The sequence below is a fragment of the Phoenix dactylifera genome, chromosome 11 (genome assembly GCF_009389715.1).
Source record: "Phoenix dactylifera cultivar Barhee BC4 chromosome 11, palm_55x_up_171113_PBpolish2nd_filt_p, whole genome shotgun sequence".
Lineage (NCBI taxonomy): Eukaryota > Viridiplantae > Streptophyta > Magnoliopsida > Arecales > Arecaceae > Phoenix > Phoenix dactylifera.
Window position 1 is genome coordinate 14,191,347 of NC_052402.1, and position 13,515 is coordinate 14,204,861.

Here is a 13,515-nt window from a genome sequence, read left to right on the forward strand (position 1 = left end):
AGTCCACCATCATGTAGCAATCAAGGACTATCGAGCGTCCCTCACAACCAATGATCTCTCCGGATCAATCTAGAGAGAGAAAGTACTCATAGAAAGAGAGAGAACTAGAGTACAAGATCTTGTTGGGCTTCTTCCTGCTCAAGGGCCGCCCAAGACTGTCGTCCCGGGGGTTGGGCCACCTTGGCTAGCCCCCCTAATCCGAGAAGAGGAAGGGGAGAACGATTCTTTCCTATTTTGAGAAGAACAAGAGTCTTCTCTCCCTTCTCTCTCTTCTCTCTCATTTTTCTTAATTTCTCTCTCCTCTCTCTAGTTTTTCTGCTGGTGCTTGCTCTCTCTTGATTTTCTCTCTCTATACTGAACTTTCTCTCTCTACTTGGATTATTTCTCTCTCTTCGCATAGATCTATGAACCTAGAAGGAGGGTCCTAGTTGTTTTTTATTGTAGACCCAGGTTGAACTCCAGTAGAGGATTCTGACAGTACCGCTGCGGCCACCCATCATGTTAGCTTTACCCTGACCATCGATGAGCACTATTGGACTCTATCATTATGAATCTCTATTGTGTTATATGTACTGTGGTCTGGTTTTTGTTTCACGATTTGATTAGTTGGACTGGCCAGAGTAGACTGACTTAGATCGTCGGATGCTGTTACCTTGTCGACCCTGTCCATTCTGACCGATTCGAATAATTGAGCATTGTCATCTAGCTTGCCTTGTATATCTTTCTATATGAATCTATTTTCACAGTCAAACCTGTTTGTATAGGGCTATAATTATCGGGGCAGAAAAAAATCCAACGAGATCTTGTACTCTAGTTTCTCTCTCTTTCTACTAGTACTTTCTCCATCTAGCTCGATCCGGAGAGATCATTAGTTGTGAGGGCCGATGGATAATTCTGAGTTGCTATGTGATGGTGGACCCTTTAATGGATCAGTAAAGAGTGTGGGGTTCAGGGTGTGACATTACTATTCAAAACTTGAGATTAAAAGAAAAAAGCCCATTCAAACTTAAATCACTTTACCTTTGTAGGTTCGAAGTGCATCTCCACATTAACTGGAGCCAGCCACTTGCAAATAGTAATATTAGATGTCCATGGCCGAGACATGGCATCATTAGCTCGACCCAATCCAATGGCCCATTGAAATCAGCCATCAACGACATAAGCTTCCAGAGATTGATACTAAAAATTATGGGGCATTTCATCCACACTTGTATTCACTGCGTACTAGTGGTGGACTCTTGAACATCCATTGTATTCAAAGGGCTGAGATTTAGATAAGTTCATATTTTGGCTGGACTACAGATAGTGATCTATTTGTTCAATCAATTACCTTTCGAATGGTTGCCCTTCCCTCCTTGATGGCTGTATTAAAAGATCTAGACAGTATATCTTCACGCAAGATAAAAAGAAGATGATACAAAGGATAGCCTTGCCATCAATGCCTTGATCTTTAGGAGCTTTCCAATGTAAGAATCTAACCTCAACAAAATAATAGCTATAATATTTTAATTTTCTCCATTTTTTAATTTTACAATCGGGTTAAAAATCAATGGCCCGTGCATTTCATAATAAGTTGCGATTTTTTTTTATTTTGAATTGCTGTAATTGCGCAAATATGTTCAAAATCTATCCAATTTATAAGTAGAAACTCAAAAAAATTATTTGTAAGCATGCAATTGTTGTAATATGTGCATCAAAACAGCAGGTAAATGAGTCATTATTATATATAATTGCTATAATTTAATATATAATTACTATAATATATGCAATAAAACAGCAGCTAGAGTTGGAATATGCTATTATTGTTGCATGTAATTACTTTGAGCCATGAACGATATTGGGTGGATTTTGGACTAATCTGAGCAATTTAAAATGCCGAGGGGTATAGCAGCATCGAGGGTGTTTATTTTTTAACCCATTATAATTTATTTGATTTCTTTTTAATTTTTCACGTGTTCTCCGGTTCCAGATGTAGGCAGGCGCCGAGGGAGACACGCCTTTCGCCGCCCACCCGCCAACCATATGGAATAACCCTATAAATTCGGAAGTTTCGGAGCTGCCGCGTACTCCGCCACGAAACGTACCGCTGCTCCTCCTTCCCTCCTTCCCCCTTTCCCTTCCTCCCCGGAGACGCCCATGGCGGTAAAATCGCCGCTCTCCTCCGCTTCTTTGCTTCAAATTCACCGCCACTCCGTCCCCCGATCCCTACGCTCCCGATCTCTTCTCTCTCCGAGGTCTTTGAAACTCGGGATCTCGAGCGATGCGCCGAGGCCTCTTGCTGTCCGCGCTTGCGCCGCTAGCTCGAGCTCCGACGGGGCTGCTTCGAACGGCTCGGTGGAGATGGCGGACGGAGCTGCTGCGTTGTCGATCTCGTCTTCTTCTGCTTCCTCCGCCATCGATTTCCTCACGCTGTGTCATCGCCTCAAGGTTGAGAACCGATCGATCAGTTTCTTTGCGGAATGATTTTTTAATTTTGTCGCTTTGTGGATCCAGAAGTTTATTTTTAGATTGCTTATGTTAGTGGTTATTTCTTTTGTGGTTTGCGTTTGGTTGCAAAATTAGACTCATTTGGGGACTATTCCGGTTAAAAATGGATTTGCAAGCTGATCTTATTGGTATTTTGATCGATTGGATTCAAGCAGATTAGACGTGTCAGAGGTTCCTTGCAAGGGCTTAAATTTGACATTCGAAAGGAGGAACCTCTTGGGCGGTTTTGGTATTGATTACTTTCAAATGCTCATGGTTTGAATTAGGAAACATCACAAAAGAAGAGACAATTCGGCAAACTAATGATGTGCATTTTAAAATGATAAGAATAGAGGACAATCTGTTTGCCAATATTCAACATTTAAGGGAAAAAAATGCTTTGTAGAAATAATGATGAACCGTATCCATGATAAACAATAATTAAACCGAGATGGTTCGTATTTGGTCTTTCATTCGTATTAGTACTCATATTTTTTGCCATGTGAAGCATCTTAAAGTATTCTTTTTCTCCACTTGCAATGTAGTAAATTTAGGTCCCCTACTGCTCCTTCATTATAAGGATAGGAAGCACAAGGAAATAAGGATGGTAGTAGCAGGTTAGCTAGAGTAGGAACTAATGCAATCCCAGTTTCATTTGTAGACTCTTAGACCATCTTCCAGTCCTGATATTTTGTTGGTTTCTCTTATTTGTGATAGATGTGCTTGCATACTGGAATCTAACTTCCATGGCTACATGCATAATGTCAGAAATGTGAGCATACACAAACAACTATGCCTATTGATTTGAAAAGTAGATTGATGAAGGAGAAAAAGACCCTAACTAGACCAGATATCTTGCTGGAATGATCCATGTTCCTCCACTTCTCAGGGTGATGTTCCTCCTCTTTCTAATCACCCTCGTGGCATTTCGTGAGGTGGTACTGTCCCTCCTTACAGTGGATCACTTAAAGATAGTAAGGAGTCAGATGGAGAATGTGCATGAGAGGGAATTGCGCTCTTGAACTTTGTTGTAATTCTTCCTGAATCTTCAAGTCTTGAAGACAATATGGCCTTTACTCTGGATCACCCACAAGGGTTGATGGTGACTCAGACATCCCAACCAGGTCCATCCGTGAAGGATAAAATTTTGGCAAACGGTCCTTCTATAGTGCAATTTTGGCACATGATTCACCTTTTCATTTTTTCATATGTGATTGCAGAACAAAGCCCTTCTTTTCTATATGTTCTGCAATGCATCGATCATGCCATGTTTGTTAATTTTGTAAGGTGCATGATACTGTGTTTCAATTTGTCAGTTTCACCTGGTTGGTGCCCATCAAAGGTGTTCTTTATTTTATTATTGATTGAGATGCTCTACTATGTGAGATATCACTTTGGTGTTCGTTAGTATTTCAATGAATACCTTTTTATGCAGGCTACAAAGAGAAAGGGATGGATCAACCATGGTATAAAGGGTCCTGAGTCTATTGCTGATCACATGTACCGCATGGCGTTGATGGCTCTGATTGCTGGTGACCTTCCTGGTGTAAACAGGGAAAGGTAGGGTATAGTTACAATATTTTCATTTTTCCTTTTTCTAGTGAATTATTTTACTTTTGTTAATACATCTTAACTATTCAATTATATTTTTGTTTTTTATTCTTATTTTATTTTTTGATATCTCTAAAAAATTTTCTTAATGACACTGGTAATGCTTCTTAGTCTCATGAGAATAACAGCCATATTGCTTAACTTCCCAAAGTCACTGTTAGAGATCAAGCAATCTATCTTATATCTATTTCATCGATCTCTTTTTTTCCTCATGTTCAAATATGATAGTTCACTCTAATGCTCTTTGCAATTTTTTTTGATTCTCTGTTCAATCTACTTCAGCTTAAGCTAGACCGAGCTATGTACAAGTTACAACCCTTTCCTGATGTAGTTTACTATTTTATTTTGAACATATTGTTTCTATTATCCCCATCATTCCAATGAAAAAGCAGATAAACCAGTAGAAAGCATTCCAGATGTTGTTGGTTTTTGGCAGCTAATACCCATATACCCTCTGCCATTTTGCATTTTTCTAGACTGTATCTTTTGCCCCTTTTTACCCAATTACCTAATTCTATATTACTAGTAGTTTTGTTTTCCATCTTTCATCCTGGGTCACAACTACCTTAGGAGGGATAATGTGCACCAAGGAAATGTAAGGAGGCAACTCATGTAGTGCAAGGGTGAGTAACCATGAAGATCACACATATTGGTCAAAGGGGTGCATCGAGATATTTGTGTGTGCATAAGGCCCATACTTGGCACCAAAATCTGCTGAGAAACTCAACGCATCAGTTAGTTGAAGATTAGGCTTAGATTGTCTAAGCAATCCATGGTCTGTTAGGTGTTGGTTCAATGCTTAATAGCAGGGATCTTTCACTTAGGGTCATGCATCCACTTGGGAATCTCTCCCAAAGCTCATCCTTGCACCTGCTTCTTAAAAATTCCGTGGTTCAAAAATTTAAGAGATGGCTTCTTACCAGCACTTGAATCTGCTCCTGCACCAACACCCGCTTCTTGTAACTAAGGTGCAGAGAGAGGGTCCAAGGATGAGGGTCTGTGAGAGTTTAATGAATTGGAGAATTATGTTCGGCTAACAGAGAGTATAATTGATAACTTAAGTAAGGTATTAAAATGATAGCAATAAGGCCTGCAATGTTGTATGACTTCTGAACTTTCAAGAAACAACGGCCCTAGCAGATGGATATGATGAATGCGAGAACCTGAGATGGTTGTGTGAAGAAGTATGAAGGACAAATTAAGGAATGATATACTAGATGACTAAGAGGAGGTGTACAAATTGCACAATTTAGGGGCAAAGTGATGGAAAGTTGTTCAATTGCCACGGCATGTAAATCTAAAATTTTCTGACAGTAGATAATCTAGAATCTTCGTTTGAGAGTTATGAAAGATGAAGGATGACCTACGCTGACATGCACTCCAGTCGTGAGATAGGATTCGGGTAACTTGCAGTCACCTGAGGTAGCTTATGGCAAGGTTTTGATTATAAGAAAATATAACAGACCACAAAACTTTGGGACACAGCTTGACGGTTTTGGGTATGGTTATCTTATTCACAAAACCAAACTAATTATATCCGTATATATGTTATTCTTGTTCTTGTAGTATTATCAATTTTTTCTTGTCCTAATTGTGATTGGCTGACTGTGGCTCTTTCTTTTTCAAATTAGGTCTATTAAGATTGCAATTGTGCACAATATTGCTGAAGGTAATTGGCCTTTACTTTGTCTCCTTGGATGATTTTTATTTAATGATAATTGTAGTTTTATCTTCAAGATTGGGCATTTGTCTAACATAAGCTTTAGCCTTATTCGCGAGTCAACTAAATTCTCATTTTTATATTATAGTTCTTGCTTGCATCATGATTGTTTAAATTTCATATATCAGCTTATTCAAACTTGAAATGGACATCTGGTTTTGACAGCTATTGTTGGTGATATCACACCGTCTGATGGTGTGCCTAAAGCAGAAAAGAGTAGGCGTGAACAGAAAGCTTTAAATGAAATGTGTGAAATCCTTGGTGGAGGATTGAGGGGTATGTATCAGTATTATGACCTTGAATAACCATAATTACATTAGTAAAGTTGTTAAAGGAATCACTTAGCAAGATTTGTGCTTACTTTGCTATTTGCAGCTGATGAGATAAAGGAACTTTGGGCAGAGTATGAGAACAATGCGTCCATTGAAGCAAGACTTGTGAAGGATTTTGATAAAGTATTTTCTACCTTGCATTTGTCCAAACCTCTGCATTTTGTCTTAACATAGTGGAAACTCAATTTTGAAAGGAATTTATCTTGCCTCTAAAACCGATTGATTTGAATGTTGTCTAACAAAATTATTCCATTTTTTTTAATAATGACTTCTTATTTCGCATCCATCATTGCAAGATCCTGTGATGGAAGAACAATTGTCCCTTTCCTAATTCTTGCATGAAATTATCTTTTGACATTAATATGTTTTCATGATATTTACTAGATCTAAATTGCATATGTTAATTGGCTAAATCTAATGGTTATGACTGTTAAGAGGGATGAACAGTCACAAGAGCAGAAAGGAACTGTAAGCAGAGACAATGAAAAATCTCTGATTGTTGTTCTTGATCCTTATTATGTTCTCCAAATCATGGATTTAAAAAGTACATAAAAATTTGAAGAATATAAATGTTCTTTGAGAAGGATAACTATAATATCAGTTAGATCAATCTATTTGTCTATTAGTTACAATTCTGTAATTTTATCTTTTCTTTTTTGAGCAACTTTGATTTTATCTTTTGTTTGAAGGGGATTGTACATGTAGCTCCTACAAGATTAGCATAACAAAGTAGCACTTGGTTGTTTGATGTTGTCATTAAAAAATGTTTAGAAACTTGTATTTGTGCTTAAGAGTATTTATCTTGAGTTGCATGGTGGTAATGTGCTATAACCACGGTTTGAGCCTTGGACCTCCCCCCTTAGGAGATTGGTGCCAACCATCTGAGTTGACGGCTATTGGCTTATTCAGGAGACATATTTTATGTTTCCCATTGACATATTATAAAAAGGTACATGAAAGACATGCCCTTACATAGCAAAATTATAGACAGCATGTCAAGGATCACTGAGTTACTTGATAGTTTTATGACATGCAACCCAAGAAAGTGGTCCAAATTCAGATCATGAATTGGATTCTTTCAAATTGGAGAGGTTTTAAGAATAAAAAATTTCAGTGCAAATTTCCATTCTTTGCTGCTGTTTTCTGCTTATTACTTCTCTGCCTGAGTAGTACCCTTTTTTCCAATTACAGTTCTGATGAACACCTTTTTATTGCTAGCTTTAAACCTTTTCCTACATATAATTAATCATACGATGTTTTTTAATTGATTACTATCGAATCCTGAAACCCATGTATTGCACAAACTAGATCCTTTTGTTGTGGTGAATTGTAAATTCGTGAACTTATTAGCAACATAGAAAGAGAACTAACTCTATAACAACTTTTTTCTTCCCTATTTCTAACAAAATATTTGACTAGAATAAGAAGAGGAGTTAATACATCAAGATTGAGCAGTATCTGAAATAATTAGTAAAACTTAATTATTTTTTTTGTTCCCTTTTAGTGGCAATATATCTAATGCTGATCGCTATGTGACTATCCTCTATGGTTGAACCCTCCTTTTCACAAAAGATTATTTTGTCAGAGTTATTCTTAGCTATCATTTTTCTTGGGGGAAAAATAGAAAACTTCTCTTGGTTTTCTTGAAGAAGCATTATGTCAGTAAAGTATCCTGCTTCACACCCTCTAATACAAAGTGAACCAGATAGAAATAGTTTGACAACACATAGTTTGTTTCTATCAAGATTCAAATTCTTGGATTTTGTATTGTGTTCTCATAAAAACACCTTTCAAGGTGCTCTCCAGGATGTTCAATAACTTGTTATCCATTTGCAAATCCCAAATTCTATAAGCTTTCCTTCACTTTGTAGAAAAGTTAATACACTGACATACATGTGTCTTTTTTTGATGTGATTTGTGATGTTATACAAGATTCTAAGTTTTGATGCTAATGGGTGTGCCAGCCACCAGCTAGCAGATGTGTCATATCTTGCTGAAATAAAGAAAAGAAGATTTGGTACCCCTTTTTAAAATTATTAGAGTGATAAGTTAACAAGTGCCATGTCAACTAGTACCAGGTGCTGGTGCATCCATGCTGGCATGGAGTGGTACAGGACAGCACTTTAGACCTTGATGTTATTCATACTCTCTTTACATTCAAACAGAGAAGACAAAAGATGGGTTTATAGAATAAAGAGGGAGACTATGGTAGGAAAAAATTGTGTAATACCCTCAAAAGAAGCTTTATTGCTTGCGGAGCTTCTGGAGAAGCAATGAAGGGTAAATGGTTGTTTAGGGCCAGAGTTCAGCAATTAAACAGCCTAAAGACAAATATGCAATTTTGGTCCCATATCTAAGCCAGAGGCAAGTCTGGGCTGAATTTTGGGCCAAAAATCAGATCCTACAGCAAATATTACTTGCTTTCTTTCAGAGCATGCAGCAGATTAGCAATTAGAGAGTCTCAGAGGCATTTTTAGGGAAGTGCTGGAGAGTCCTTACGAGTCAACATCAAGTCATTCTTTGATCTGTGTTCCTTCTCTTTGTTATTTTCTTGCTCGGAAAGGTTTTAGGCCTTTTTTTTCAATTTAAGAGTCCTAGATGGACTTAAAGGGAAATTTTATGGTGGTTAAGTTTACAAAAGGGTCTTGATGATATTGGGAAAAAAAAGAAACTCTTTGTGAGTATGATTGGTGTGTATAAGTTCTGTTTTGGTGTACATTGAATTGGGAAGTCTTCAAGTCATAAAGATTCAAGTTTGAAACTTTTAGGTGTTTCTTTGTAGGGGGTTAAATCTTTCTATGCATGGAATCCTCATTGGAACCAATAAGTAGCAATACCCCAAACATGCGACCATCCAACAGGCTATTATCCCCTCATGTATGGTGTGTCTACTATTCATGTTATAAAACTGTATAAGCAACTATACCATAGAACTATTTCTAACATCATGTTTTTTTTTTAACATAATTTATATTATGCACTAACCATAAGGATCAACTTATGGTACCGCTATTGAGGGGTTGCTTTTCCTTGATTCTTCTTTTTGACCAAAAAAAAAAAATCCCTCAATTACTGTCTTATGTTATGACTTATTAATTGTAGTTTTTATTGCTAACAATCCTTTGTTACATGAGTTAAAAAAGCATATAGAGATCCATTGTCATAGTCTGGCTATCACAACCTTATTGGTTATTTTTTACTGGCCCTTCTTGTCTCAATGATTCTACCAATTTATTCACACAACAAACTTACAATTCTAGCCACCTTAAGCTTGAGGGAATATTATTTGTATATGTACCTTTTCTTTTTCATACATATATTGTCCTTGTACATGTCCCTATGCATTATGTCGCGTTAGGATACGCATATATTAAACACCCTACTTTAATATATGTTTATATAGTTGGTTGTTGTGATGGTTGAATTTAACATTCAATCCTTATAAACTTAGCTCTAAAACACAGGAGTGTTAAACTTAACTGTCAAAAGGTTCATGTACATAGACTGCTGGTTGTGTAGCTACTCATTTTAGTCTGTGCTTCAAGTTCTCTGACAAATGCAGTAGTAATTTTATTGAAGATGAAATGTCATGTAATTGTTTTACTGATTCCTACAATGTTTCTTCTTTCTATCCTTAATTTGTGAAAACTCTTACCGGCGACCATTTAAACTCAGGTGGAAATGATTCTCCAGGCTTTGGAATATGAAATGGGTAAGTGGAGTTCTTTTTTTTTTGTGTGCATAGTCTATATGCACGTAAGCACATATGCATGAATACGTGCACACACATGTATACTTGTATGCATTCATGGATCCTTGTGTTTTTCTTATCTATTGTAACATGAGATGTGTTGCAATAACCACAGTGAACTACCTTTTTTGTTTTTTTGAAGTGAATCATGCATTTTAGTTTGCTCTATGTCAGGTGCATATCTCAGTGTATTGACATGTGTACAGTTAGATCCTCTGTGCACTTAATCTATCTGTTTGTATAGCTTTGCAATTAATGGTGTATATAGTAAGTCAAATATATGATTTAGCCCTGTAAAGTAGTGCATTGTGTAAAAATAACAGAAAATGACTGTTACAAATATTTGAAGTTTTGAGCACTTAAAAAACAAATACCTAAATCCCCTGCAGTATTTGAACTTTGAAATGAACAGTTCTTTCTTGAAAGCTGTTTTCACTTGGTTTTAGCAGATATATGTTTGTTTCAGTGCTTGTTTCATACATTCTTGGGAACAAGCACTATATTCCCTAAGGACTATTTATGTCATGCCTGGACTATTTACACTGCCTGTATGTTTATTTCCTGTTACTAAAGTTGTGTTATTTTACCACAAACTCCAGATAAATCTTGAAAACTGACTGGAAGTTCATAAATGTCTTGCTCGATTATGTTTCTGTCCAGGTTACAGATGAGAGGTGTGCTATCCTGCCACATTCTTAATCAAATTGTAATGTTGGTCATTCCAAAGTGAACTGTGAAAAAACCTTTGTTGCTGCAAACTTCAAGCCTGCTGGAAGCGTCATGTAGCATATCACATTTAGCTGTTCTCTGACCTATATGATATATAATGCCATGTCTTGACTTGTCTGTCTTAACCGAGGTTCACAGCCTTGGTACTAGACCCTATATTGGTACCATGTTTATAGTGTCGGTACACTAGGTATGAGTGTTGGTTCAGCATTTCAGCACTCAATATGCCTTTTGTACTGAGTATCGATTTGGTGCCGGTACATATGCTCTGTATGGGGTGGTATACACTGATACTACGAACCTTAGTCTCAACAATATTTTTCGGAATTGAAGCTATCAACTCTTCCAGTATCTGAACTATATTTTGTCATATTGTTCACTCTGCCTCTTTCACAACAATTACTAGAATAACTTTGCAGAATTGATGACTCTTATGTTAAACAACTAAGCTGTTTAAATCTGCTAACCATGGAAGACAATACTTCTGAAAGATAAAATGCTGCTGGCAGTTTCTTAGTGCATCTGCACATCTATGTGCTACTTTTCTTTTCTTTTTCTTATTACTTTTTTTTGGCTCTTGTAAACACGTTAGTAATCTAGTTTAGTTTTTTTTTTCTTCCCTTCAATCAGATAGCTGTCATTCCTCCATCTGATCTGTTCTCTTGCCTCCCCTATCTTATATTTCTCGCAGAACATGGGAAGGTCTTGGATGAGTTCTTTCTTTCCACGGCAGGTAAGACTAGTGTGGTGATAATGGTTATCCTGATGACAAGATTTTTTTTATTTATTATTATTCTGAGAAACGCTTAACATCCTCCACCTTGCAGGCAAATTTCAAACAGATGTTGGGAAAAGTTGGGCAGCTGAAGTGATACTGAGGAGAAATAAGAGGCTAGGAAAACAGGCTAATTCCTCAAGCACAGATGATTGTCAAGGAAACTAAGCTTCCAAGTCTTGCATTCTGGTAGCTCATCCACCAAAGAAGAATAATACAGTCCATTGGTCGTGCACCAAACTGCAAGCTGTATATGGCCAGCCCAGATGCCACTCATACCAGACTGCTGAAAGGAATGTTGCTATCTTTGGGAAAATCAAAACTTATACCAAGCACAGGGACCAGATATAGGGAGGACATCTTGATATGCCCGTAGCTGATTTATTTTTTTTCATTTCTCAATTGATCATCAGTTTTGTCGTTTTAGGTTCCGGAAGAATAGTATATTCACAAAATGTCTGTCGCTTGTGAGTGGTAGGAAAAAGAAGTCCCAATATAAATTCTTTGCTATACTTTTGTTCCAAGCTATGCATCTCTGACTCAATATTGACCTTGGTATTTATTTTATTATTAGTGTCATTCTTCTAGTATCTGAAAACAAGCAGGTAATCTAGATCATCTTTTTATAAAAAGGTAAATATCACTTGCATGTCTAAAAGCAAAATATCTCGGTAACAACCCAATCTTCCTATATATGAATTGTAATCTATTTAATGTAAATGAAATTTGATCTGGGGATCTGGCCTTTTATTTTGAGGTTCATCATTTCTTTAAATGGGCATTTATCAAGTTTGATTCTACTTTTGTGATCCATAAAGAAATTACAAATATATTTGGGTGTCTAAGAATGTGTTGCGTGAGTTTGCATGATACAGAAAAGACTTTTAGATATATTTTATAAAATATATAATAGTGTGCATTGAGAGACTCCAACAAATTATACACAAAATAAGGCATCTTTGACTACATTCGGTAGGTGGAAGAAATTTAGAAGAGATGGTGAAACTTATCTGCATAAATTTGGACTTATCAGGAGATGGAAGCTTGTGCTTTTGGTTTGAAGGGATAAGTTCATGGGGTATCTCCTGCTATGTTGTTTGGGATTCCTGGGGACATTTTGAAGGGATGGATAGAATATTTGGCTGTTGAGATTAAAATTTGATAGAACACCAATTTTTCTGGTGTCAATACCAATTTTACGATTTGATCTTTGATGGGCTTCTTTGTAAGTGTGCTTGGAGAAGGATATTTGTTGAAAAGTTGTTTCAAGATGTTTAACATTGTGATATAACACGCGAAGAAGAAAACAAGCTAAAGGTGCCATCGATTATGCTTTGAAATTTTTCACGCTGTGAGGATATTTCTTGTCATAGCAGCCTTCCGAAATTACAATCATACATAATTAAGCTGGTTTAAAGTCCTGCTCGTTAGCAGGAGGTTGTGTATTTGGGTTTCGGATACAAATTAAATTGAACCAGCACCAAAGCTAGTACAGTTTTCGATTTAATTTAGTGATTGAAACCCAACTTAATAACCATTGGGCTTATACTTCAGGTCCAAACCCCAACTTTCAGATTGGGTTTGGAAGGCCTGTGGATTATACCTTTAAGATTTGCTCAGGCTTATCATCTAGCAACCATTTTCATAGGCTTCTTCGGGAATCCCAAACGCCTCTCTCTCTCTCTCTCTCTCTCTCTCGGAGGCGATTTCCTCTTCATAGTTTTTGGTTTGGAGTGAGATGGTTTTAGAATCTACAGAAGGCGACTTGGTCTAAACTTTACCTTTGACTATTTTTGGACTTCAGCTGCAGCTCAAAGCCTTTGATTAATTCATGTTGTGAGAATTGTATAAAATATTGTAGAGGTTCCAATATGGAAACAATTTTTTTGATGCTTTCGGACAGTCTTTTGTTTCATTTGATTTTTTTTCAGAATCAGCAGCCAATTACTTGGTTCATTTACATTGGGCATGGGCAATATTTTTGATGCTTTTGTTTGTTGCCACTCAGGCCTCAAAATACATGTCATGATCGAGTACTTTTTGAGGTTTTACGATAGAATTTTTCTTTCGTAATTTCGCAGGCAATTTCTATTAAATGTAATATTTTAATAGAGTTTTGATACTTTTGGCC

The 13,515-nt window shown here is 36.8% G+C and overlaps 1 protein-coding gene across 2 annotated transcripts; it reads left to right on the forward strand.

Annotated features, from left to right (window-relative positions):
- The first annotated feature begins 1,947 nt into the window (after positions 1 to 1,947).
- LOC103715129 (5'-deoxynucleotidase HDDC2) lies at positions 1,948 to 11,951 on the forward strand. 2 transcript variants are annotated; one of them, XM_008802661.4, is made up of 8 exons: positions 1,950 to 2,427; positions 3,902 to 4,026; positions 5,709 to 5,746; positions 5,963 to 6,073; positions 6,173 to 6,252; positions 9,805 to 9,841; positions 11,301 to 11,342; positions 11,437 to 11,951. In XM_008802661.4, the coding sequence occupies exons 1-8, from the start codon at positions 2,137 to 2,139 to the stop codon at positions 11,550 to 11,552; spliced, it is 840 nt and encodes a 279-aa protein (XP_008800883.1). In that variant the 5' UTR covers positions 1,950 to 2,136; the 3' UTR covers positions 11,553 to 11,951. The 2 variants fall into 2 exon arrangements, with proteins under 2 accessions (XP_026663503.1, XP_008800883.1); XM_026807702.2 differs by lacking the exon at positions 11,437 to 11,951 and having other exon boundaries at positions 1,948 to 2,427; positions 11,240 to 11,324.
- The last annotated feature ends 1,564 nt before the right edge of the window (positions 11,952 to 13,515 follow it).

What these genes read in the sequence shown, in the direction of transcription:
- LOC103715129 (XM_008802661.4), top strand. Translation starts at nt 2,137, where the DNA reads ATGGCGGTAAAATCGCCGCTCTCCTCCGCTTCTTTGCTTCAAATTCAC. An exon ending in CCTGGTGTAAACAGGGAAAG is followed by an intron (nt 4,027 to 5,708) that starts GTAGGGTATAGT and finishes TTTTCAAATTAG; the next exon opens with GTCTATTAAGATTGCAATTG. An exon ending in GTTCTTTCTTTCCACGGCAG is followed by an intron (nt 11,343 to 11,436) that starts GTAAGACTAGTG and finishes TCCACCTTGCAG; the next exon opens with GCAAATTTCAAACAGATGTT.